General features: G+C 45.5%; 2 protein-coding genes across 2 annotated transcripts in view; both read left to right on the forward strand.

The window, feature by feature from the left end:
- Positions 1-9,852, forward strand: part of PAXBP1 (PAX3 and PAX7 binding protein 1) — a 58,999-nt gene extending 49,147 nt beyond the window's left edge. The window contains exons 15-18 of the mRNA XM_068270476.1: positions 102-168; positions 997-1,143; positions 4,043-4,197; positions 7,988-9,852. Coding sequence (XP_068126577.1) covers positions 102-168; positions 997-1,143; positions 4,043-4,197; positions 7,988-8,105 — 487 coding nt within the window. The 3' untranslated portion in view covers positions 8,106-9,852. The remainder of the gene's footprint in view (positions 1-101; positions 169-996; positions 1,144-4,042; positions 4,198-7,987) is intronic.
- An 11,379-nt stretch (positions 9,853-21,231) lies between these two features.
- The window catches only part of SYNJ1 (synaptojanin 1), a 149,556-nt gene continuing 144,290 nt past the window's right edge, over positions 21,232-26,497 (forward strand). Inside the window, exon 1 of the mRNA XM_068266373.1 lies at positions 21,232-21,347. The gene's annotated coding sequence lies outside the window, so the exon portion shown is untranslated. The remainder of the gene's footprint in view (positions 21,348-26,497) is intronic.

Here is a 26,497-nt window from a genome sequence, read left to right on the forward strand (position 1 = left end):
TGGGCTCTTGTGTTCAGTAAACAACTTGCTGGTCTACATTAACATTATTCATTTTCGGTAGGAAGTCATTTTCTCATCATTGTAAAATCTTGTGTTTCCAGTGTGATAGAGAATAAGAACTCTGGACCAAGTGTGTTCTTTCAGCGCCAGTTCTGGTCATCTTTGAAGGTAATAACAATGTATTATGTCTGTTGTAGAGGTTTGTGAGCATTTAGCTTTGCTTCAGTTTCCTGACTACCTTGTCACATTAGAAACTTTGTCATTGCAAATGGCACGCAGCTGCTGCAACTACCTGAGATCAGTGGACTTGCATTAGAAGTGACACTGTCAGTTCTCATACAAGGACAACCTTCAGTCATGAGCCACTAGAGAAGACGTGTCAAATCCAAATACAAAGTGGGCCAATATTGAACACTGGGACCAAGTCGCAGGCCAACCTCAATGTCTAGTGGCCACATCCCTCACTTATAAAGTTCCCTGGTGTCTAATGGCCCCCTGCCTCCCCTATACAGTTCGTTGGTGTCTAATGGCCCCCTGCCTTCCCTATACAGTTCTTTGGTGTCTAGTGCCCCCCTCTCCCACCTATACACTTCCCTGGTGTCTAATGGTTATCCTCCCTCCCGTATACACTACCCTGATGTCTAGTGGCCCCCCCTCTCTCCCCATACTGTTCTCGGGTGACTAGTGGCCCCACCCCCCTTTTCAGTTGCCTGGTGTCTGGCGACCCCCTCCCCTATACAGCTCCCTAGTGTGTGTGGGCCCAATATAATGCAAAGCGGGAGGAACACTTGTGGGCCAAATTTGATGGCTCTGTGGGCCATATTTGACCAGTGGGGCAAAGTTTGGCATGTATGGACTATAGGCAACAGCTGATGTCTGGCAAGAGTTTCCTGTGATCAAAGTTTATCAAAGTATATTGCTAGCGACCAGTTGCTGAACGTGTATGTCTAGAAATGGATAATTATGTCCATTAGCTGATTTCTCCCTTTTCATTAGCTACTGGGTAACTTCACGAAGTGGCATGGAGTCCTTTCCAACAGATGTGTGCAGGAGCTGGCAATAGATGGACTGCTGAACAGATACATATTAATGGCCTTCCAGAATAATGAGAGTGGAGAAGACAGCATCAAAAAAGCCCAGAGTGTAAGTGCAGGAAATCAATGTATAGAAACATAAAAATTCTGTGATGGTGGAAATGTAATACAGAAAGGCACATTTTCTTGAATGCCATGTGTTGCTACATGTAAACAGCAGTTAAAAATGCCACAGGGGCAGATTGTATCCAGGTGTGCTGGTGGTAATGAGATGCAGCCGGATATGAAGAGCACTTCAGCTGATGTAATACAGTTGTAGTAAAGATTCTGCTTCTTATCAGGGATATGCAGGAGAGAGTTTAGTAAATGTACACTCTATAGTGCGGAGAAATATTCTGCTGAATGATACCACACGTTTTTTGTTTTTTTTTACGCCCCTTGCACACCTGCACACTGTTGCACCGTGTTACTCTTCCCCCGACGCTTCTGTGCCACAAGGGCCATGCAAGTCTATGGAGATTTGCACACTTCCCGCATGGTAGCACATCGGAAGTGTCTTAATCGCCGCAATGGCGACGCAAAGGCTTCAGTTTGTTCCCATATGATCTGTGCCTACCGCACAGATTATGCAGTAATGCAAGAAAATGAGCGAAGCATGCAGTGTACACAACAGGAGCGCGGTGCGACATGGAGCAACTGAAATCTCAGTGACGTACTTCCGGCCCAGCAGGGCGTAAGTCACTGAGCAGGGGATGGAGCTATGCAAATGACCCTGTCACTGCACCGTGGCAACAGGGTCCCTGCACAAACATTAATAGCTGATCAGGGGATTCAATTACTTTCTGTTTAGTCGCATTATCCACTTCTCAAAGGAACAGAATGTTAGTTGAACTGATAAGGAAGCACTTTTCCATATAAAGCCTCGGACACATGCTGGGCGATGCTCGGGCAAGAACCTGGTGTGTGTATTTTCTCCTCGCATCTGCCAGTACCCGGACCAGCGTCTCAGTGGTCTCTTTCGTCTCTCTGCCAGGACCCGCCCCAGTGTCTCAGTGGTCTCTTGCTTCTCTCTGCCAGGACCCGGCCCAGTGTCTCAGTGGTTTCTTGCTTCTCTTTGCCAGAAGCAGCCATTTCCCAGTATTGGAAGCTCCCAGTGGTCTACATGTGCTGGCGGTAATTGGAGCTGCACATCCAGGCTGCTGTTCTTTGTGATAGTAATGAATAGCTGGCTGCTGCCGATTCATTAATTACGTGGTTTCTAATTTGCTGCATCTTCTGAAAAATAATTATTTGCTAATCAGATGATTTGTCACTGTCTACATGTGAATGGGGGAGTTTTAGGTTGCTTGAACCAGGAAAGAAACGGTTCTGCTGGCTGCACCATAAAGACGAGCAGCCAGCTGAGAGATGGCTGGATAGTAGTTACTGGCTCCAGTTTTTACAACTTTTACAAATGTTACTGACTTCATTGAAAACTGCTGTTGAAATTGGATTCTTTTAGGCCCTGTTCACAGTGCTCAGTTGCGTTACAGAATAATTCTGCATGTGAACTCACCGCCCATACAATTCTATGGGCCTGTTCACAGTAACGGATCGCGATATTCTAACACGCTGCATGCAGGCTTTGTATTAAAGTCTATGACCAGTCTCCTTTGCAGTTTACAGTCATTATAACGCGTGAGTTATGCAACTGACTACTGTGAACCCAGCCTCAAAGTAATAATCAAAGTAATAACCAGATCTCAAAGTAATAACCAGATCTCAATGTCCTCTTATGAGCAGAGCACACAGAAGACATGCAAACATTTTCCGGTGTGCTAGTTATATGTGATTATTGTAGCTTTTGGAGCCACATTTAGTTATACTGATGGAACGGAAATGCAGTCAAACCGAAAGTACTGCATACAGGCCACATCTGTAGCATAGGATCCACACTATAGAAAGAACATTGACCTTCTAGAATGTGTACAAAGACAGGCAACTAAATGTAATCAGATGGATGGAAGATCTCACTTACCAAGAAAGGTTGGACAAACTGGGTTTATTTAGCTTTGGAAAAAGAGGTGACCTAATTAACATGTATAAATACATCAGGTTTGACAGATAAGCTTTTTGTCGCTAGGGTTGTACAATGGGATCATGATCTGCGTATGGAGGAAAAAGGTTTTTGCCATCTTTTTAGAAAGGGGTCCTTCACATTGAGAGTGGTTAAAATCTGGAATATCTTACCTCAGGAAGTAGTTATAGCAACCCCCTATATCTGCATTTAAAGAAGGTTTGGGTGTTTTCCTTGGACTGAAGGACATCGACGGCTATAATTACTAGGTATTTTCCGGAAGAGTTAATCCAGGGGTTTCTCTGACTGCCATCTGGAGTTGGGAAGGAATTTTTCCCTTTTTGAGACTAATTGACTCAAGCTTTTAAAGGTTTCTTGCCTTCCCCTGGATCAACTCTATGTGCAGGTTCAGGACAGTGTTTTTTTTTTTCCTGCTTAACTTTATGGACAGGTGTCTTTTTCAACCAAACAAAATATGTAACGATGAAGGTATTCTCTGATTTCATCATATTAGTGGGAACAGCAATATGGGAAAGAGATTAAGGCTGTGATTCCCTCTTGTGCCGGACCATGTGCGGCCATTGGGAGCAGACAGTGTGATGTCTACTCCGATGGTCCGCTGTAGCCCAGGGCAGATGCGTTACGCCCATAGGCTGTTTGGGGGAACGCATCGACCTGCCTGGGATTATCACAGACTGCACAGAAGTGTGGCCCGCTTTCTGCAATGGATATCACAGACAAGTGTGAATGGATACGATATATAAAATAGGAACCATTCTCTCAGTTTAGCAAGGGGCGGAGAACGGACAAACAAAGTTCGCTCTCAGCTCAAGTGGGAAAATGGCCAAAGTCAGAATTCAATTCAATGCTACAATAAGTTTCTTTATCATTAATGTCATGTCTTCTGCTTTCCTCTGGAGGAGCTGGTTTTACCTTTCATTTTGTTTTGCAGGTTATAGCTTGTTTTCCTAAGCAGTGGTTTTCCAATATCAAAGGTGGTAAGACCATTCCCCAGCTGGAGAACATGGCCCGCTATCTCAGCCACCTGGCCGGCCTCATCTACAGGCAGAACACTGGCTGCACCGATGTGGAGAAACGGAATGCCAGGTGAAGTACTGAACTGGAAAGGGTCTCTCCATAGCTTCTAGGAGATAACTCAGCTGAGGACACTTTTATTAAACTGATTGTAGTCTGACACCCGCTATTACCATTTTCTGATTGGTGGGGATTATCAATGACTGCAAAATGAGGTCCTTTGGCTCACCTTCCAGCACCACAACTGCAGAGTTTAGTGTATACCAGCAATCCCCTGATGCTTTAAAAAAAATACAATTTGCGCATCCCTGCCACGTTTGTGACCCCTCTCCTCACCCTCCTTTGCCGCAAGCACAGTAGGCAGTTATAATACATGTGTGCACAGGAAGTCGTTATGGCAAACTCTATACCTGCATTTAAAGGAGGCTTGGATGCTTTCCTTGCGTTGAAAGACATCCATGGCTACAATTACTAGGTAATGCCTAATGATGTTGATCCAGGGATTTTATGTGATTGCCATCTGGAGTCGGGAAGGAATTTTTTTCCCTTTTGGGGCTAATTGGACCATGCCTTGTAAGGGTTTTTTCGCCTTCCTCTGGATCAACAGGGATATTTCAGGGAGCAGGCTGGTGTTGTACTTTGTTCTCTGGTTGAACTCGATGGACGTATGTCTTTTTTTCAACCAAAATAACTATGTAACTATGTAACACTGTGTCCATACTGTATTATAATTGCCTTTTAGGATATACAATTGATGCAAAGGGATCTAATACAAGTTTACACCTCCTGGTGGAAGATGTAAGGCAGCATCACAGAAGCACTTAAAGGATAGCTCCACCCATCCTTACAGTGAAACCAAAGTGATGAATAAAGTTACTTACCTAGGTAGAGAGGAGCTTCTGGATAGTCATTCTTCCCTTGTCCTTTTAAACGCCACTGTTGCCACGCATGGACCCTTTGAAACTATCCAACAAGAGCTTGTTGAACATTTTCTCGCGGTCACGCTCCCCACCATGTACAAGCATGGCCGTACTCACATAGGCATGGGACAGCCATGCTCATGCACAAAGGGGAGCATTGCCGTGAACTAAAATAAGTTCCTGGCCAGCGGCAGTGGGGATTAAGGAAGACATGGGTAGCCACTGGAGGATCCAGAGGCTTCTCTCTTCTTAGGTAAGTATACATTTTCTTTGCCACCTTGGGTTTGCTTTAATGAGGACATCCTCTCTGAGATGAATAGAGAGGCTGTCCGTATCCCTCACAATAGTGCCACCTAGTGACCAGAGGGAGCAGTAGAGTTGGATGTCAAAGTGGTCTGAAAGCCAGCATTTCTACTTTGCTCTAAAAGATTCCTCACAGTTTGAAAGCTACTATCCCAGAATTGTTTTTAGCAGAACATCACTGAAATGGTTAAATAAAAGCAATTTGTCCTGCTATTCAGCTTCAATCAGCATCCAAACTGTAGACAACCGTATCTTTGTTTACATTCCAATGTTGTTACAATGTGTGTAAACACAGTCTAACAAGTGAAGGAGCTCCCTGTGCTTTAGACACACACACACACACACACACACACACACACACACACACACACACACACACACACACACACACACACACACACACACACACACACACACACACACACACACACACACACACACACACACACACACACAGTTCAGAATAGCTCATTAGAAGATGGTAATATATAATAAAAAGCAGTTTGAATAAAATGAAATGACAGCTTTCAGGGTACCATAAACTACACTTTGGAAACGTGTAATTTGTAAACAGACAATATTAGGTGTGCACAAAAGCAAATATGATAACTGTATGAGTAATAAAAAGTAGGAAAACACATTTTTATTAAATGTTTTGTCGGAGTTTCAGACCACTTTAAAGGAAAGATGAAGATGATAAAAAAAATCCTGGCCTGATCACTCCCTCTGCGCCATCCTCCGCCTCCTGGATCTTCGTTAACGGGTCTCGGTATCTTGGCAAGTCGGGGCTTACTACACATGCCCAGCTGCACTCTCGCCGCTTGGAGCTGCCTGTGCAATACTCTCCTGCCGCGGGAGCACACATCGTGCATACGCCGACTGGCCAAAGATACCGGACTCATTACCGAAGAGGCGGGGGAAAGCACCGAGGGAGTGATCAGGCCGGAGGGGGCTAGAGGAAGCCCCAGGTATGCATGTTTTTTTTTTTTAATCTTTATCTCTGGTACACTTGAAAGCACATTTGAAGAGAAAAGAATATGGAGACTGATATATTTAATTCCTTCTCAACGGTGCAAAGTGGACTTTTACTGGAGTCAGCACTGGATCCTCTTTGCTGAAAAGAATGAGGGAAGCCTCCTTAGTCTTTAAGATCCATAGGCTTCCCCCTCCCAAAGTAAGTACCCCCCAGGTAGAGACCTGTGCGGGTCTTATTTTTCAGACCCACACCCGACCTGCAACCCGCTTTCTGGTGAATCTGGTACCTGTACCCAACCCGCAACCCAATTAAAATCAAAACTGGTACCCAAACCAGACCAGCATTTCGGATAACCTGCGGGTACCCGACTTGATGCTCTGTGCGGGTCTAATTTTTCAGACCTGCAGCCCGCTTTCTGGTGAATCTGGTACCCACACAAACCCGCATCCCGATTAAAATCAAAACGGGTACCCAAACCTAAACCGCATTTCGGCTAACCCGCGAGTACCCGACCCGATGCAGGCCTCTACCCGCAGGAGCACTTTTTCTCTGTTCAGTTTTTTTTTTTTTTTAAGAATGTTTTATTTATTTTAAGACCATAAAAATACAAAAACAATTCAGTACAACACAAGGTATGGCAACAAAAGGTATGGCAACATGCCACATTATACATTTCCCTTCAGGTTTACTTTAAAAGAGGTTCTGTGGAATGATAAAGAAAAAAAACTGACACTTACCTGGAGTTTCTATCAAGCCCCCTGTAGCTTGTCATGTTACGCGCCGTCCTCCTACGATTCTCCGTTCCCCGCCGCTGGCACCAGTGAAATTATTCTTCTAATGCGGCTGCGTGGCCGCTTGCGTCTCCGGGAGCTTACTGCACAGGCGCAGTATGAGAAAACCTCGTACTGTGCCTGCGCGGTGAGCTCCCGGAGACGCAAGCGGGAGCGAGCATTATTCATCTTGTTAGACAAATAATTGACGGGTGCCGGCGGCGGTGAACAGAGCATCCTAGGAGGACAGCGCGGGACATGACAGCTGCAGGGGGCCGATAGAAGCTCCAGGGAAGTGTCAGTTTATTTGGTTTTTTTTTTATCATTCCACAGAACCTCTTTAAAGTTATGGGATTTATTTATTTTTTTTTGCAGACACTGGACTCCATGTATGTGCATACTATGTCACAACTCTATACATATAGTTGCTGAGATCTGGCTTATAAGAAAGGATCCATTCCTCTACTCTCCACTCCCATCATGCTTTGCCATGTTAAATGTGCTGTGTACATGCTCAGTAGCTGGAGCTAGATGTAATGACAGCTGCCTGACAAGTGTTCAACACTTCCACTCTCCACAAGCCTTCAAATTCAATTCATTGAATTTTCTTGGTCTTTCTTTCTGGCATAACCTTTTCATTACTGCGTAACCAGTTCCTCTTCACCTACCTATTGTGTCATTTTTTTCCGCAGTCTCTTTCATTGTAAGCTTGGTTTCTCCTTTGTCATGGTTTTGTACTAGAAATGAACTGTATATGTTTGTATTTGGCGCCCTTCATCATACTGAGCTTCATAATGTGTATATTAATAATTGCCAGTAATTCTTTTTATACAGTTGACAAGACGTAATTCTCTCTTCTCCTTCACATTTGACCCTTCTGTCTCTCATTTCAGGGAACAAATTCGACAGATAGTGAAATTACTAGCAAGTATCCGTGCAATGGAGAATGCCCTGTCTGTGGCCAGCGATTACAACGTGAAAGAAGCAAAAGCCTCTTCAGATGCGAAATGAACTTGGCAAAGCTGGAAACCCATTCCTGTTCTGTATATATCTTGTATGGACTTTCTTATGCTGTATAAAGTGCTGTTCGTTCTGCAAAAGGTCAACGTTTCCCCCCGGATGATCTGACTGAAATATAAATGTACTCAGTTGCTTGTACATTGCCTTTGCATGCATTGCAGCAGTCAGCGGGGGGATCATGTGAGAAGGACAGCTGCGGGAATGCCGATATGTCGCTGGCGGGCTCCATTCACAGATCCATGAAGATGAAGGCAATGGGCAAAGATAATCTACAGGAAACATGGCCAGCTATGGAATGCCCGTATGGAATGCTGCAACGTAAGATTGTCTTTAACAAGCAGTGCCTGCAAAATGCACAATACTTAACTTTTTCCTGTTCTCTACACACTTTACCTGGAGACTGCCAATTTGTAAGACTGAATCCATATTGGTGAAGATGTAGACGGATCATGAGTAAGCAGCTACCACTGAAAGCTGTTGCTAGGGAACAGTCCGCTCCTAGTTTTAGAAGAGCTGGCACAGGAAGGATGAGGAGGCCACTTCCTGTCTGCTCAACTTGGTGCAGTGTCACATGGGCTGTGTGTGTGTATATATATATATATCACATTTTGAGTTGAATAATAGATGTCACCAACTCAAGTCTGTCCCAGTCTTCTTTCAAACATGCCCACTAAAGTAACAATTGCTGAGCCTCAGTTACCAATCCTAGTAAATATTATCAAGGGTACTTCCCACCTCCAGTGTCCCAGTACTGCATGAGTTATTGCTATATAGTCCTAATAATGAGCTAATTTAATCTCTGACCCCCTGACACTTCCTCTCATGTATCTGAGCACTGAGGGGTCAGAATAGTCAGCCCTCTAAAATGTTACTGTAGTCTTTAGGAGCTGACATTTCCCAACCCATTCTTCATTAAGCCTACAGCGTGCATGAATTAAAGCTCACATGAAATGCACCATTTACTGTAAGTCTATGAGAAATGAAACCAATTGCAGCAGTGCCATGGCCCCTGGCTCACTATTCTTACATGGTGCATGCATTATATCGCACACAAGGCTGGCCACAGTGAAGTAGCTGTGGCATAATGGAGACACACAGCTGCCATGGTTCTCTAGTGTGAACGAGTTCTCAGTCACTGTGCTGACCAGTGAAAAACTTCCTTTCTCTTTTCCCATAATTTGCCGCTGACACAACATAATGAATTTCTCAGAATCAGGAGAGATTGCAGGTGCCTCATGAGTTCTGTATATTGCAGTAGAGAATTAGTATCATCCCGATTCAAAACTTCTTGAGTTCTATATAATAGCGGTAGGTTTTCTCAATACACAGCCCAGTCCACACAAAGGTCAGCTGTTTGACTTCCCAGGTATAGGAGCTTCTGGTCACCGCCAGAATGTATCTTCTTTTTTTCAGCTGCTGATTCTTCCCCTTTCTACATAGACAACCAAGTGGCCAGCCCTGCATTTCTGCTGGCTAAAGATTGTGGCAGGCCTCCGCTCCAACACCAGCTCTGAGAACAGACATCTGTATAACTCTGCTGCGAGTCATTGGAAGCTACTACTGCCAGAATCCCTGCATCATGCCTCGTCCTCATGGTCTGTGGATGATGCTTTTGTGAATTGTGTACAGAAGTGTGACTCCGTTTATTTGTACAGACACCAAGCTTTAAACTTCTGAAAACTCTTGTATGTATATTTTCTGAAAAGCCCTACAAATAAATTTCTTAGGTTGTTTTGTTTTTTTTGTAACCTGTATGTGTATTTATTTTTTAAAAAGTTAAGGATGTGTCCAATAAAAGAATCCCTTTAGTAAGATCAGTTATGTCCACTAATTTTAATATTTTCCTTTGCTTCTAAATTCATTTATTTAAAATTTACACTTCCTGTTTTGTTAACCATAATCAGTTGATTCTTCCAGGGAGAACACAGTCATTCTGTCATATTTAAGTTTATTCTTTGGTAAGGATGGTCCGTTTGATGCAGATAATTCCGAGTGGATGCAAAGTTTTCGCTAATTTGATGCTGTATGAAAATGGACCAAACCAGTGATGTTGCTGCTGCATTTGATTGGTCTGTTGGCATAATATTACCATCAACTCAGAATGATTAGCAGCTAATTGAACATCCTTAGTCTCCAGTCCTAGAAAAGGCCCATACAGTTTTCAGTGTGGTCTGGCTATAATCACATAGCCTGTAACTGCTTTCACCAGCTTCTTCTTTTTAAAGAGGAACTTTAACCTCAGATTGAACTTCCTCCCTATCGGTAACTGATACACCCTATGCCCACGAAAAATCTACCTTTTCTCAGAGATCGGGTGTAGAGATACGTTTGCACAGTGAGAGAGTTATCTTATCACTTCAGTCCTCAAGCTACCCATACTGTGTCGATTTCCCGCCGATATACAGCAAATTTGATCACAGTGATCGAATCTGCTGTATATCGTTGGGAAATCGCCGCAAATGTTGAGCGACCAATTTCCATCCGAAATTGATCGATTACGACAATCTGTCCTGGCTGAAGATTTTGCTCGATCACGGGCAGGTCGGGATCGTGTCATTAGCGGCAATCGACCAACGCAGCATAGCGGCAATGATACATTACCTGTCCGCTGGCGCAAATCCCCGGTCTGTGCTGCCACTTTTTCCAGCTGGCCTGTCTCCTCATTACTTCCTGTCTCCTCCTGTGACAAGCCGAAGTTTAAACAGTAGAGCGCCCTCTACTATTTGTACTTCCGCTCGTCACAGAAGGACACAGGAAGTAATGAGGAAGACATGCCAGCCGAAGAAAGTGTCAGCACAGACCGGGAACTCGTCTGCGGACAGGTAATGTATCACTGCTGGCCGGGGGAGCAGACAAGGGTGGTGGGCAGGCAGCAGCTCCACAAGTTGTGACTCGATTTCAAGTTGAAATCTATTCAAGATCTGTGTGCAGTAATGGGCAACCAATAGATCTCTCGGTGAGTTAAGTTTAGGTTTGCCTGAGGTAAATTGTTCGGTGATTACTACATGCCTTATCACCATGGTGATAACACTAGAAACAGCTCAGAAGTTATTAGGCAGGAGATAAGCTTAGTGAATTAAGTTGAGGCCATTGTGGTGAAACCCCTCCCACAGTGTGATGTCAGGACCATGGTCTTGACAGTTTGCGGTCTGTGAACCTTGAGGGATATCACGGCTGTTTCCAACTGCCTAGCATACAGTATCTCCCTTTGCAGAATGTTAGTTTACTGAGAGTTCTATGCATAGGCATCACCTGGCAGGGCAGAACATTTTGCTACCATAAATTTCTGAATGTAATGTGAGGAAAGATTTTATGATGAGCAAACACTGACTAAATAAATAATAAAAAAATTAATATTGTAAAATAATGTATTCATATTATTTTTGCTACACTTCCTCTTTAAGACCGCTGATTACAAGTCTTGTGTTGGTCTTCAACTGGTCGTACACCAACCTTGATTGCTCAGTTATGTCCAAGCTTCCTACTTGTATGAGAGCTTACCTAAATAAATCTTTTCAGAGACTTAAAGTAAACCTGAGACGGGATTTAAAAAAAAAAAAAAAACCTGGGGCTTCCTCCAAACTGATTGCTCCCTTGCCATCCTCATCTGTCACCTGGATTGTCTGCAATTTGGCCTGGAAAGCTCTCTCCGGTCTGGGGCGGTTTGTGCATGCTCAGCTGTTCGCGCATTCCTGGCGCTGGAAGCGTTCTGCACCTGTGTGCTCCTGTCAGTGAGGGAATGCTCACGGCTGGACTGCGCTGACTGGAGGAATTTCCGGGGCGAATTGAGGAGAATGGCGAGGAAGCAATCAGCCTAGAGGGGGGCTGATGGAAGCACCAGGTATGTACTTTTTTTTTTTTTCTGTCTCAGGTACACTTTAAGGTGGCCAGGCACTTGTCAAGGTGGCCAAAAGATAGAGCCCTCAGATCATCGTCTAAGGCCTGGTGCACACCAAAACCCGCTAGCAGATCCGCAAAATGCTAGCAGATTTTGAAACGTTTTTCTTATTTTTTCTGTAGCGTTTCAGCTAGCATTTAGCGGTTTTGGGAAGCGTTTTTGGTGTAGTAGATTTCATATATTGTTACAGTAAAGCTGTTACTGAACAGCTTCTGTAACAAAAATGCCTGCAAAACCGCTCTGAACTGGCGTTTTTCAGAGCGGTTTGCGGTTTTCCTATACTTTACATTGGAGGCAGAAACGCCGCCGCAATCCAAAAAATGCCTCACCCTGGGAGTATGCGTTTCAGCAAACCGCCTCCCGCTCTGGTGTGCACCAGCCCATTGAGATACATTGACCAAGCGGATCCACGCCGAAAAACCCGCTCGGTGTGCACCAGCCCTAAAGAGGGATCTATGTGGTTGAATCCCTCCACACACTGCACATAGATTTATTTATTTTTTTTATAGATTTTCACATGAAATGTATTAAAAATGTCTCTAACAGTGTAGCACTGTTTGCAATACAACCTTATCAAAATCTTCCAAATGATCGATCAGTTTTGCCAGAAATCGATTGGTTGATCAGACAGGCCTATTGGGACATTGTTTACTGGCAGATTCGTTTGAATCATCCGGAGATCTGTTGTGGTGTAATTGCACAACATTGTACAATAAACCTTGCATAGTGTATGACCAGCTTCAGACCAGCATTACTCATCCTGTAGCTTCTGAATGAGGCAGGTCAGAGGGATGCATTATATATAGCCTTTTAGTATCTGCCTGTTGTGTGTACATACTGTAACCCCTCTGTGCAGTTAGCTCATCTCGCTTTAACCTCACCTTATCTAACAAGCAACACCCACAACACAACTAAAACAAATGCTAAAATCACATTTCCTTTTTAAAGCAGAACTAAAGTGTTTGTAGCAAAGTCATTGTAACAATGTTGAAGTCTTCCTTTTCAAACAGTCATGAACAGGTCAATTTGGTGCCAGCACAAGATATTTGCAAAGGGCTCTTATCTACTATGAATTGCGATTACGTTTCATGCTAATTTCCACTAATGCAATTGAGCATTTGCATCCAAAACACGGCAGGATGATGATTGCACTTGGGACAAAATCTCAACGCATTCGGATTGTGCTTATGGAAATAGCTGTTTCCATTATTTTTATTGTACCCTGTGATTTTCTATCCATTAGCGATCAGATTACCTGTGGTGACATGTGACATACTGAGATAGACATAGGTATGTACACAATGCCTAGCACACAAATAACTATGCTGTGTTCCTTTTTTATTTTCTCTGCCTGAAAGAGTTAATGATCAGGTATGTAAGCGGCTGACTCAGTCTTGACAGGAAGTGACTATAGTGTGACCCTCACTGATAAGAAATTCCAACTATAAAAAACTCCTAGCAGAAAAGGGCTTCTGAGAGCAGGAAAGAGATAAAAAGGTAAAAAAAAAGTTAATTGAATTATGCCAGAGCTAAAATCTATGAATGTGGCATTGGGCAAAAACAATAAAACAGTTAAAACTTAAAAAGTAGATTTAAACAAAATAAAACTGGAATATAGTAAAAAGTCATTTTTAGGAGAAGGAAGATAGATACAATCGTTTATTTCATTAGTTTATTTTCGCCTCTGGTGTCCTTTAGATGCTGATTGTGGTTTAATACTTTATACCTCACCATTCAGATACTCCTTTTATATGGACAAGGGTGGTTTGCAATTGAATGAAGAAATTTAATGTTTCGTTCATTGAATTCCATGTATAATGGAAAAACGGGAAACTACCACCCCTGCGGCAGGGGTCACACTTGTCTGATTTTGTGCATGTTTCCTGCACAGAAAAAGTGATTTCAACTGAGAACTCCTATTAATCAAGGGGCTAGGTCACAATTAAAAGCAGATTTCACGCACAGAAACAAAACCTGACATCCTGAAGGATAATTCTGCACATTTTGTCAGTGTTCTCTATCAATTACATCGGCTGCTGTGGAGTAAAAAATAAACATCTTTTTTCTGCATACAAACCTGCATGGTGTGCAGAAAAAAATGCAAGCAGAAAACTAAATACTAGCTTGACCTCTGCCTCAGACTTTGCAAGAGCCTTGGCTGGTGCTCACCACAAACATTCTGCATTCCTGATCAGGGCCTCATTATAAACAAGCGTGTATATGTACACTACCATGACTATTGTGCCCAATACCTGTGTAATGAGAGTTAAACAACACTGATACATACTGTTTACGGAACCCTCCCATCTCAAAGGCAGTGCCTGCCCTTCACTGTGCTATTGTAGTTTGTTTATTGTTTTTTACATACCAAAACTCGAAAATGAGATAGACATCTTTTATAGCAAAAGGATTGGGCCAAAAACGGGTGTAATTAAAGGGGAGCAGGCCTGATAAACACGGTGGGGGGGGGGGGGCTCAACTACTAACCTGCCCTTCCTCCTAATAAATCCTTCATAATCCATCCTTCATAATAAGTGGTTTTATGGCTACATTTGTTTTATGACCCTTGCAAAACCCAAGTGAGAACATTGGGGAGGCCCATGATTTGTAGTTACGTGCCTAGCCAAAAACTCTGTCCCAAGTTTGATGCCTGTATCTGAACTACTTGTGGATGCTAGTAGCTCTGAAGAGTGGAACGACGGGCTGGGTGGATGAACAAGATTGCTATATACTATCTTGAGCTGGCATATCCAAAGTCCGGCCTGAGGACCAAATGCAGCCCACCGGGCCAATTCTGGTAAATCTCAAAGCTCTCTACAGGTAATTCCAGGTCGTAGCTGTGGTGCTGCATGCAAGTGCCAGTAGCAGTAACAGACACTGATTAGCAACTGCCACTGTGCCAGCACTCACAGCCACTGATTAACAGCTGCCACTGTGCTACCTGCACGTTATACGGGGTATTTCCCGTGAAAAAGTTTTATTTGACAAAATGTCACAGGCATGGCGTATCTAACGGCACTCAGCAAAATTGAGTTTAATTTTGCTAGTTTGGCTAACACTCTCAAGAATGGTTATTTGGCCCTTGGCCTAAAAAGTGGGCGCCCCTGGTCTAGAGCCTAGGTTCTCAACGTGTGGTACGCGTACCCCAGGGGGTACGTCTAATGGTTCCAAGGGGTACTCTGGCTTGATTTACTTAACCAAGAATAACAATTTTAAAGTTTTAGAAAATGATGAAGCTTATTTAAACAACACCAAATGAGTGTTTTAGCTGAATAAAAGCAATAGTAAATGCTTAGAAATTGTTTAGAACCAATTATCATGTACTAGGAATAAATATATATTTGTCAAGGGGTATTTTATTATTATTTTATTATTTATTGTATTTATAAAGCGCCAACATATTACGCAGCGCTGAACATTAATTTAGGTTACAGACAATATTTAGGGGTGACATACAGCAATATGACAATACAGGAATACAAGAAAACCAGATCACACAGCACAGTATTAGTACAAGGTAATGCTTAGTCACTGGATGAAGCATGGAGATTAGGCAAGTTAGGTTCACTCAAATGCATCGCATGGGTTCACAGTAATGGAGGTGCCAGATCAGGTAGGACACAAAAGGAGGAGGACCCTGCCCAAAGGCTTACAATCTAGAGGGAGAGGTAAGGACACGAATGGTAGGGGACCAGAGTTCAGCTGTAGGTTTAGAGCACTTGTGAGGGGTAGTAGGCCAGAGTGAAAAGGTGAGTTTTGAGGGCTTTCTTGAAGATGTTGAAGGAGGGGGCTGCCCTAATGGGTGGAGGTAGGGAGTTCCATAGTGTTGGAGCAGCTCTTGAGAAGTCCTGGAGGCGTGCATGGGACTGGGTGATGCAGGGGGTGGTTAGGCGAAGTTCATTGGAAGAGCGGAGTGAGCGGCTAGGTGTGTACCTCTGAGTAAGATCGGAAATGTAGGTTGGACAGGTTTTGTGGACAGATTTGTAGGTCAGACACAGTATCTTGAATCTGATTCTGGACTGGATAGGAAGCCAGTGGAGGGATTCTAGGAGGGGATCTGCCGTGGTGGAGCGGTGGGAGCAGTGGATAATTCTGGCTGCCGCATTCATGATGGACTGCAGTGGGGCTGTTCGGGTCATAGGGAGACCAGACAGCAGGGCATTGCAGTAGTCAAGGCGGGAAATTATGAGGGCATGGATGAGGAGTTTGGTGGTGGCAGAGGTCAGGAAAGGGCGAATCTTACAGATGTTACGAAGGTGGAAGTTGCAGGACTTTGTGAGGTTTTGGATGTGGGAAGTGAAGGAGAGTGTGGAGTCCAGGGTGACACTCAGACAGCGGGCTTGAGAGGTAGGGCGAATGGTAGTGTGGTTAACAGTGACATGCACATCTGGGAGGTTCGTGGATGGCCGGGGTGGGAAGATCATAAATTCCGTTTTGTCTAGATTTAGTTTCAGGAACCTAGCAGACATCCAGGAGGAGATGGCGGATAGGCAGGAGGAGACCTTGTCCATGGTAGTGGTGGATATGTCAGGGGTGTGGAGGTAGATCTGGGTGTCATCTGCATACAGATGGTAGTTAAAACCCATGGAGGAGATAACCTTGCCAATGGAGGATGTGTATAGGGTGAACAGTAGGGGGCCAAGGACCGAACCCTGGGGGACTCCCACCGAGAGGTGGTTGGGGGTGGACGAGGACTCATTGAATGTGGTCGTGAAGGAGCGGTTGGAGAGGTAGGATGAAAGCCAGGACAGGGCGAGATCGTGAATGCCCAAGGACTGGAGGGACTGGAGGAGTAGGGGATGATCTACTGTGTCAAAAGCTGCTGACAGGTCAAGGAGGAGGAGAATGGAGTATTTACCTTCAGCTTTAGCTAAGGCAAGGTCGTTGACCACTTTGGTGAGAGCAGTTTCGGTTGAGTGGGCAGGCCGAAATCCAGATTGGAGTGGGTCTAGCAGTGAGTTAGCATTGAGGTACTGGGTCAGGCGTTTGTGAACCAGACGCTCAAGGAGTTTTGAGGCAAAGGGGAGGAGGGAGATAGGACGGTAGTTGGAGGGTAGCGAGGGGTGGAGTGAGGGTTTCTTGAGCAGGGGTAGTACAATGGCCTGCTTGAAGTCTGTGGGGAAGGTGCCTGTGGATAGGGAGAGGTTGAACAGGGTAGTGAGGACTGGGGCCAATTCCGTGAAGTGAGGCTGGAGTAAATCCGAAGGGATGGGGTCAAGGGGGGAGGTAGTGGTATGGGAAGTCTGCAGTAGGTGGTTGACTTCCTCGGTGGTAGTAGGAGTGAAGGATGTGAGGGGAGGATAGGGTGGAGGAGGAGCTGGTAGGGAGGGGGTGGGAGGTGAAGATTGGAGATTGGATATTTCCTGGCGGATGGAGACAATTTTGTTGGTGAAGTGGGTGGCTAAATCTGTGGCAGAGAGGGAGGAAACGGAGGGTGGGGGGTGGGTTTAAGCAGGGAGTTGAAGGTGGCAAAAAGACGCCGGGGGTTGGAAGCTTGTGCTCCGATGAGCTTGGTAAAGTATTCCTGCTTCGCATGAGCAAGGGCAGTGTGGAACTGCAGCAGGTTGGTCTTGTACTGTAGGAAATCCTGGTTAAGTCTAGTTTTTCTCCATTTCCGTTCAGTGGCGCGTGTTTTCCTCTGGAGGATGCGAATATGGGTAGTGCGCCAGGGCTGGGGGTTAGGGGGTCGGTTGTGGCGAAATATTGGTGGAGCAGCTTTCTCTAGGGCTGATGAGAGAGTTTGGCGATACTGAGCTGCAGCAAGATTAGGACAGGTTAGGGTGGGGAGAGTGGAGGAGAGGGCATGGAGGGGGTCAGCAAGGACACTAGGGTTGAGCTTGCGTAGGTCTCGCTGCCATCGACCAGGTGGGTGGGTGGCTAATTTGGAGGTGCCTTCCGTGAGGAGGTTGAAGGTGAGAAGGTGATGGTCTGAGGGTGGAAAGGGTGCAATGTCAAGGTCTGCAATGGTGGTGGATTTAGTGAATACAAGGTCGAGAGTGTGACCTGCAGTGTGAGTGGGGGTGTTGGCGTGTTGTACAAGTCCAAGTGAGTTGGCAATGGTGAGTAGCCGGGTCACAGCAGAGCTCTGGGCTTCATCGATGGGAATATTGAAATCCCCAAGGATGATGGTGGGGAGGTCAGAGGAGAGGATATGAGGGAGCCAGGAGGCAAGGTCATCGAGAAATTGTGGGGTGGAGCCCGGAGGGCGGTATAAGACCGCAACAATGGCAGGGAGGGGGTGGTAGAGGCGAATGGTGTGGGCCTCAAAGGATGTGAATTGTAGAGAGGTAGGTGGTGTGAGGACACGGAAGGTGCAGGATGGGGAGAGGAGCAGACCCACCCCTCCCCCGGTCCTGTTGTCTGGTCTGGGGGTGTGACTGAGGTGAAGACCCCCATAGGAGAGGGCAGCCTCTGCGGCAGAGTCAGAGGGGGTGAGCCATGTCTCAGTGAGTGCAAGGATGGTGAGGGATTTGGAGAGGAAGAGGTCGTGGACTGCTGTAAGTTTGTTGCGGACGGATCTGGCATTCCAGAGACCGCAGGGTAGGGGGAGTATGTGTTTGTGGGTGGGATGGATGGAAATAAGGTTGGAGCGAGGATGGGTGTTGAGGTTATTTGTGGACAGAGGGCTGTGAAGTGTATGGAGCAGGTCAGCAGGGGATGCTTGTCTGGCAGCAGGCTGTGGCCCAGGATTGGGTGATATATCATTGTGATAATGTTTACTATGCTAGGGGGTACTTGGTGAGTACAGGGTTTTAAAAGGGGTACATACCAATAAAATGTTGAGAAACACTGGTCTAGAGCATTTCCTCTGCTCAGGTAAGTATCAAACCCGAATTATTTTTCTCAGTTAGTTTATTACAAACTTTGGCCTCGATTCATAAAGCATTCCCGCATTCGGAAATGCTGAAAACTGCTCACTTTACCGACCACACAGCAAAATCTGTATTCATAAAGGCTTTTTCCGCATGAAAAGCCGACATTCGCGAGCAGAGTGATCAATCACCGCCTTGCGCGGTGATTATCATAGCAAAAGTAACAAGTAGTCAATTCATAAAGATTAGAGGTAGCGGTATGCGGACGGGTATTACCGCTACCTCTGATGTGGCGAGAAGCGTGCGGAATACATTGCAGTGAATGGGACAGACCTCCCAAGCAGCTGCAGAGAGAACACTGCACGGAGGGACTCCGCCTGCTTCTCCTGTTTCCGCATGTCTCCCGACAGCCTAACGCCTGCCTACAGCGGAATATCTACGCACGCCTGTCACAACTAGCAAAATTTTTATGAATTACCACCCTGAAGGCGGAAATACCGACAGCGGTGTTTCCCCGCTCGACGTTACCTTACCAACAGCACTTTTATGAATCGAGGCCTATGTTTACTTTCCTTAACAGTGTTCTCCCCAGGCTCTTTTAGCACAGGTGCTCTACCCAACTAATTTTGGAGAGCACCTGGCTGTCATCGACTCACCTCCTCATCCTCCTATGCTGTAAGCAGTGTTGTGCTGACCCTGCCTTCCCCGTCATGCCCCACCTGGCTACTTTTTCATTCCTCCCGGCTGGAAAAAACAATTCTAGGGAGACCACAGTCTCTCCATTTTAAAGAGGACCTGGACTCAGAGCTTCATCTCTGCTCTAAAAGATAAGCAACAGCATAATAAAGGAAAACATTCCATGTTACAGCTTATAGAACTCCTACTGAGATTCTGCAGAGTGGTTACTTCCTGGGAGCACAGAAAGGGTTAAAGAGGAACGGTGGTGAAAATAACAATTAAAGGGACCCTGAGCGGTTGGCATGGGTATGCATTTAAGCATACCCGCAAAAACTTGGTAATACCCTCTGCCTGTGGTCCGGTCAGTGTAAATTGCATTGGGGCTGGTGACTCTCAGCAAAGTCGTGCTGTGACCCTGGAAGCGGAAGTCGCATCATGCAGTCTGCACATGCTTTGGCTTCCGTCTTCCTCATCTCACCCTATCTGTGCACAAGAAGTGCTTCCGGGGTCACAGCGCGACTTTCGCTGGCTCTAATGCAATTTACTCTGGTCAAGATTTACAAAATGGGCAGTAAGTGAGAGGGTATTACCAAGTGTTTGTGGGTATACTTAAATGCATACGGCGTCTGCACAGGGTTAATACATTTGTGCAGGGGCGTAGCAATAGGGGGTGCAGAGGTAGCGACCGCATCGGGGCCCTTGGGGCAGAGGGGCCCCGAAGGGCCCATCCTCAATTGCAGTATTAGCTCTCTATTGGTCCTGTGCTCATAATAATCACTTCTTGCACCTCTGACACTGTAGTTGCCATTGGCAGGTTTTGGTCCGCCGTATCAATTGTTATGTATAGAGTGCTTGGGGGGCCCCATTGTAAAACTTGCATCGGGGCCCACAGCTCCTTAGCTACGCCACTGCATTTGTGTATTGTATACAATATTCATTTGTAGATTATATTAAAGTATACCCGAGTCGAAGTACAGAAGTAGATACTTACCTAAAGAAGGGGCCGCACTCAGCATTGGGGGGCTGCTGCCAACCGAGGGAAGCCTCAATAGGATCCTGAGGCTTTCCTCTTTTAAAGGTAATATATTTAATAGCAAACCCGATCTTGGGCTCGGGTTTGCTTTACGTTAGTGTTTGCTCATTAAAAAAGCTTTCCTCTCCCTGATTTACATTTTGAAATGTATCCCTGGTGGCAACATATTTAGTTCTGACAGGTGATCTATACGGAATGTTCGTTACTGAGAGTTCTATGCACAGAGGGAGATATTGCTTGCTTGGCAGTTGGGAAAAGCCATTATTTCCCACAGCATCATACTGTGGGAGGAGTTTCACCACACTATCCGCCATACAGAACCCCCTGATGGTCTATTTGAGAAAATATATACTTACATAGAAAGAGGGACTGTCCCTCCCAAAGAGGGACAGTTTGGAGCTATGAAGGACCAGTGTGGTTGGAATTGTGAAATTGTCATTCTCATGAATTCATTATGGTATGCCTGACTAGAGGTGTGTTGGAGGTTTCATTCATAATTTATTCACAAAGTTGGGGACTATTGATATTTTTGATAATGTAAACCAGAAGCCCAGAAGTACGGGCATGCCAATACAAACAATGGCCTCCGATGCGCTCCGCTCACGATGGGTACGTCATACGTTCAGCGACACCCGGCCCGCCCTCCAGGCCAGAGAAACACGGATAGGGCGTGTACAGGGTGTGGTTAGATCGCTGTGTGGGTGTGCCTAGTGCAGTGCTCGCCGCCAGCGCCGATACCTTGCGAGCGCGCTCCCGGGGAGAGGAGCCGTCAGTGATCAGCGGGGAGCAGCTATACAAATCTGTGGACGCCGGTATGTACGCGGCCCCCGCCCCTCCCAATCCTAATGTCACCCCAGCACTCCTCCCACCCAGCTGCCCCTATCCCTGCACTGCCTGGCAGAGGCCGGGGTATCAGCAGGCCCTTCACCCTCCCCCGTGCCCTGCCTGACACCAAGTCTCCTCATCTAACCTTGCCCTCCCAGCCTTGATCCCCTCTGTGTCCCTGCACTGCCATCCTTGGTACATCACATGATTACCCTACACTGACACCAATGGTACATTGCCTGATCACCCTGCACTGCCATCCCTGGTATATCACTATGCACTGCCATCCCTGACTTATCATCTGATCACCCTGCACTGACATCCCTGGCTTACCATCTGATCACACTGCACTGACATCCCTGACTGAACATCTGATCACCCTGCACTGACATCCCTGACTTATCATCTGATCACCCTGCACTGACATCCCTGACTTACCATCTGATCACCCTGCACTGACATCCCTGACTTACCATCTGATCACCCTGCACTGACATCCCTGACTTACCATCTGATCACCCTGCACTGACATCCCTGACTTACCATCTGATCACCCTGCACTGACATCCCTGACTTACCATCTGATCACCCTGCACTGCCATCCTTGACTTATCATCTGATCACCCTGCACTGACATCCCTGACTTACCATCTGCTCACCCTGCACTGACATCCCTGACTTACCATCTGCTCACCCTGCACTGACATCCCTGACTTACCATCTGATCATCCTGCTCTGACATCCCTGACTGATCATCTGATCAACCTGCACTGACATCCCTGACTTACCATCTGATCACCCTGCACTGCCATCCTTGACTTATCATCTGATCGCCCCGCACTGCCATCCCTGACTTATCATCTGATCGCCCTGCACTGACAACCCTGACTTTTCATCTGATCGCCCTGCACTGACAACTCTGACTTTTCATTTGATCACCCTGCGCTGAAAACCCTGACTTTTCATCTGATCACCCTGCGCTGACAACCCTGACTTTTCATCTGATCACCCTGCACTGACAACCCTGACTTATCATCTGATCACCCTGCACTGACAACCCTGACTTATCATCTGATCACCCTGCACTGCCATCCCTGACTTATCATCTGATCACCCTGCACTGACATCCCTGATCACCCGACATCCCTGGTATACTGCCTGATCACCCTGACATCTAGTATATCACCAGATCACCCTGCACTACATCTAGTATATCACCAGGCACTGACATCTAGTATATCACCAGATCACCCTGCACTACCCTGCCTGGTATATCACCAGATCACCCCACACTGACATCCCTGGTATATCACCTAACACACTGCATTACCATCCTCGGCACATCACCTAGCGCTATCACCATGCCCGGCTGCACTGACATCCCTGGTATATCACCAGATCACCACACACTGACATCCCTGGTATACTGCCTGATCACTATGCACTACCATCCCTGGTACATTGCCTATCCCCAGGCACTGACATCTCTGGTATATCACCTGATCACCCTTCACTACCATCCCTGGTACATCATCTGATCAGTTTGCACTTCCATCTCTAGTACATCATCAATCACCCCACACTGACATCCCTGGTGCATCACCTAAATCAATGCACTAACATCCAGGGCTGTGGAGTCGGTACAAAGATCTTCCGACTCCAACTCCGACTCCTCAATTTATGAAACCATGACTCTGACTCCGGGTACCCAAAATGGTTCTGACTCCTTAGTCTAATACTTAGCAGGGCTGTGGATTTTGTACAAAAATCATCCGACTTCCGACTCAGACTCCTCAGTTTATGAAACCACGACTCCAACTCCGACTCTGGGTGCCCAAAATTGCCCCGACTCCAACTCCTCGATTCTGACTCCACAGCCCTGCTACCATCCCTGTTACATCTTCTGATCACCCCGCACTTCCATCTCTAGTATATCATCTATCACACATCCCTGGTTTATTGCCCGGTCACCCTGCACTGACATCCCTGGTATATCACCAACTCACCCTGCACTGTTGTCCCTGGTAGTTCACCTGTTACCCTGCACTACCATCCTTGGTACATCAGCAGACCACAATGCATTACCATACCTGGTATATTGCCTGGTTACCCTGCCCTGCCATCTCTGATGTTTCACCTGATCAGCCTACTTTACTGTCCCTGGTATATCACAGGAGCATCTTGCACTACCACTCCTGGTAATTCACCTGATCTTCCTGCACTGCTATCCCTGGTAATTCACCTGATATTCCTGCACTGCTATCCCTGGTAATTCATCTGATGTTACTGCCCTGCCACAACCTATTTCACATGACCACCCTGCCCTCCGCTTCTGGCATATTAAAGGGGAACTGAAGAGAGAGGTATATGGAGGCTGCCATGTTTATTTCCTTTTAAGCAATACCAGTTGCCTGGCAGCCCTGCTGATCATCTGCCTCTAATACTATTAGCCATAGCCCCTGAACAAGCATGCAGCAGATCAGGTGTTTCAGACTTTAAAGTCAGATCTGACAAGACTAGCTGCATGCTTGTTTCTGGTGTTATTCAGATACTACTGTACTGCAGAGAAATAGACCAGCAGGGCTGCCAGGCAACTGGTATTGATTAAAAGGAAATAAATATGGCAGCCTCCGTATACCTCTTACTTCAGTTCCCCTTTAAAGATCATCCTGCACTGCCATCCCTGGTACTTCACATGATCACCCTGTACCAGCACTCCTGATATATCACATGATCACCCCACATTGCCATCCCTGGTATGTCGCATGATCATCCTGCACTACCACCCCTTGTAGATCACATGATCACCCTATACTTACACCCCTGGTACTTAACCTGACCACCCTGCACTGACACATCTCCTTATGAACCTGCACTACCTTTCTTGATATTTCACCCCGGAGCAGTGCTTTTCAGCGCTGCTAGATTTGGGCGCAGCCGGCGCCTCCATAGACTTCAATAGGAATCATTCCTATTGAAGCGCTCAGTGAGTAACGTCGGCTTCGTCAGAAGACGGAGCCGAAGTTACTTAAAAACATAATAATTCGGCCTCCAGCAATCGCTGGAAGCCGAATTATTTCATTCCCCCACTATCCATGTCGGCCTGGAGGGGGAATAGTAATTAAATCGGCCCGGACTTGTGCAGAAGCAGGATCAGCTATATACCGCTGTGTCCTGCGCCCAAGTCTACCGGCGCCGATTTCAAATGTACGCATTTCACCCTAAGCTGGCACCTTGTTCATGTAATTTATCTTGCTGTTTGTGTGCCTCGAGCATGTGCTGTGTACTATATGCTCAGCCATGTGTTATGCTTCATTTAGCCTCACCACATGTTCTGTATTCTCAGCTACATCTCACTATTGCTGTTCCCTGATCATGGGTGTAACAGGGGCTCACCCATGTACTATCATTCGTATAACCTTGCCATGATATATCTTGTGTGTGCAGTCATATGTCAGTATTACTATTCCCTGATCTTGGGTGTAAAATGTGCTCATATGATTATTTATATAGCCATGTGGAGACATGTCTTCTGTGCCATATATATGTGACATATATCCCTATGAGAGATAGATGAGGAAATAATATAAACAATTTGAAAATCTAATTTGATGAGACTTAGAATTTGCAGGGCTGAATGGAATTTTTTGCAGGTAGTCCATTGGTTTTGACAACACATTTTTTTCCTCTTTTATTGGATGTAATATCTGCTCATCTAAATGTTTTAATCCATTTATTTATCCAGTATTTGAGTAGCTTGTCATTCACGTAATCTGGGCAACCGGGTATTCCTAATGGTGCTTCAACCAGTTCATTTTGGGGCGCTGTTAGAAATAACTGATGGTATTTAGAAGAAACTGTGGGGGACATTTATCAAGAGTATCTGAGACAAAATATCAATAGGTTTTTAGAAATCCATGCAGAAATGCCTCAGACAGCCTAAGAAATCACTAAATAGTGCAGATTCCTTCTAAAACTGTTGTAAAATAGGAGGAGCTAGGATAAGTATCTCAGACAGTGCAGTGTGTGAGGGGAATTGCTGTTGCTGAGGTAACCAACACACCTGCTGTATTGATAGCAGCAGACTCTGAGGAGGAATTCAGCAGGGGAGAGGAGCACCACACAAATCATGTCTAGCCTGCAATTCTACATCTGTAGAACTGCTATCAAGCACTTCTTAATCTGCGCCAGTTTAGGTATGAATTTGCACTTTTCTTAACTGTAGTGCAGCTCTAGAAATTCACGCTAAATTGCCACTATTACCTAGGATGTAAGAAGATTCTTATCATGCAGTACTGTTCCTCTGCTGGTTAGAACAGATTAAGAAAAATAACTGTCTGTAATGCGTTGATAAATCTCCCCCTTTGATCTTTGCATAAAAGCGCACTGGAAAGGTAGTTGGTTTAAAAAGCTTATAGAGTTACTAGTTTATATACGGTCCATACTGTTTGCGCCATGGATAATTTATGGAATATGTGTGAATCCTTGTATAAGTATTCATTTATCGTCATGTGATTGTCCTTCCAAGCACCCTGGAAAAAATAGGTGCTGGAGAAGATTGTGGGTAACCACAGATGTTCACTTAAAACTGAATTATTGTAAATTCCTTCTGTATTAAGAAGGCAAACAAACCTAAGCATTGCTTTTTAGTAGGAGGGCTTTTGGGTCTCTTTAGTCTCCTATACTCTCCATGTGGATATGGGTCATCCCCAAGCTGCTTGGTTACTGTGTTGTATTGTTCCAAGCCCTATCCCATACATCCATATCAATCCCTGCCATGCACTAATGAGGACCAAAAGTCAGAAACAGGCTGTTTACATGTGGGGTTGGTGTGGCTCTGTAAAATGTAAATCTATAGGCTTGCTAGACACCAGTGGTTCTGGATGCTAGCCTGGCTTCAGGGGCATAAAGAGATAATTTGCATTCCTTCTGTTTTTAAGAAGGAAAACCAACCTGATGTCAGTGATCCTGAAGAAGAATTAGAAAGGATTTATGTAAAATGTCTCCCCTAACTATGGTACAGTGGTGCGAAGTATGTTAGCACTTTATAAACAAAGTTTTTATTATTTAAGAATAATCATCAAGTCTTTGTCACTAATATGATGTAGAGGAATATTATCAGGAAATAAATGTACAA

The sequence above is a fragment of the Hyperolius riggenbachi genome, chromosome 2 (assembly GCF_040937935.1).
Source record: "Hyperolius riggenbachi isolate aHypRig1 chromosome 2, aHypRig1.pri, whole genome shotgun sequence".
NCBI lineage: Eukaryota > Metazoa > Chordata > Amphibia > Anura > Hyperoliidae > Hyperolius > Hyperolius riggenbachi.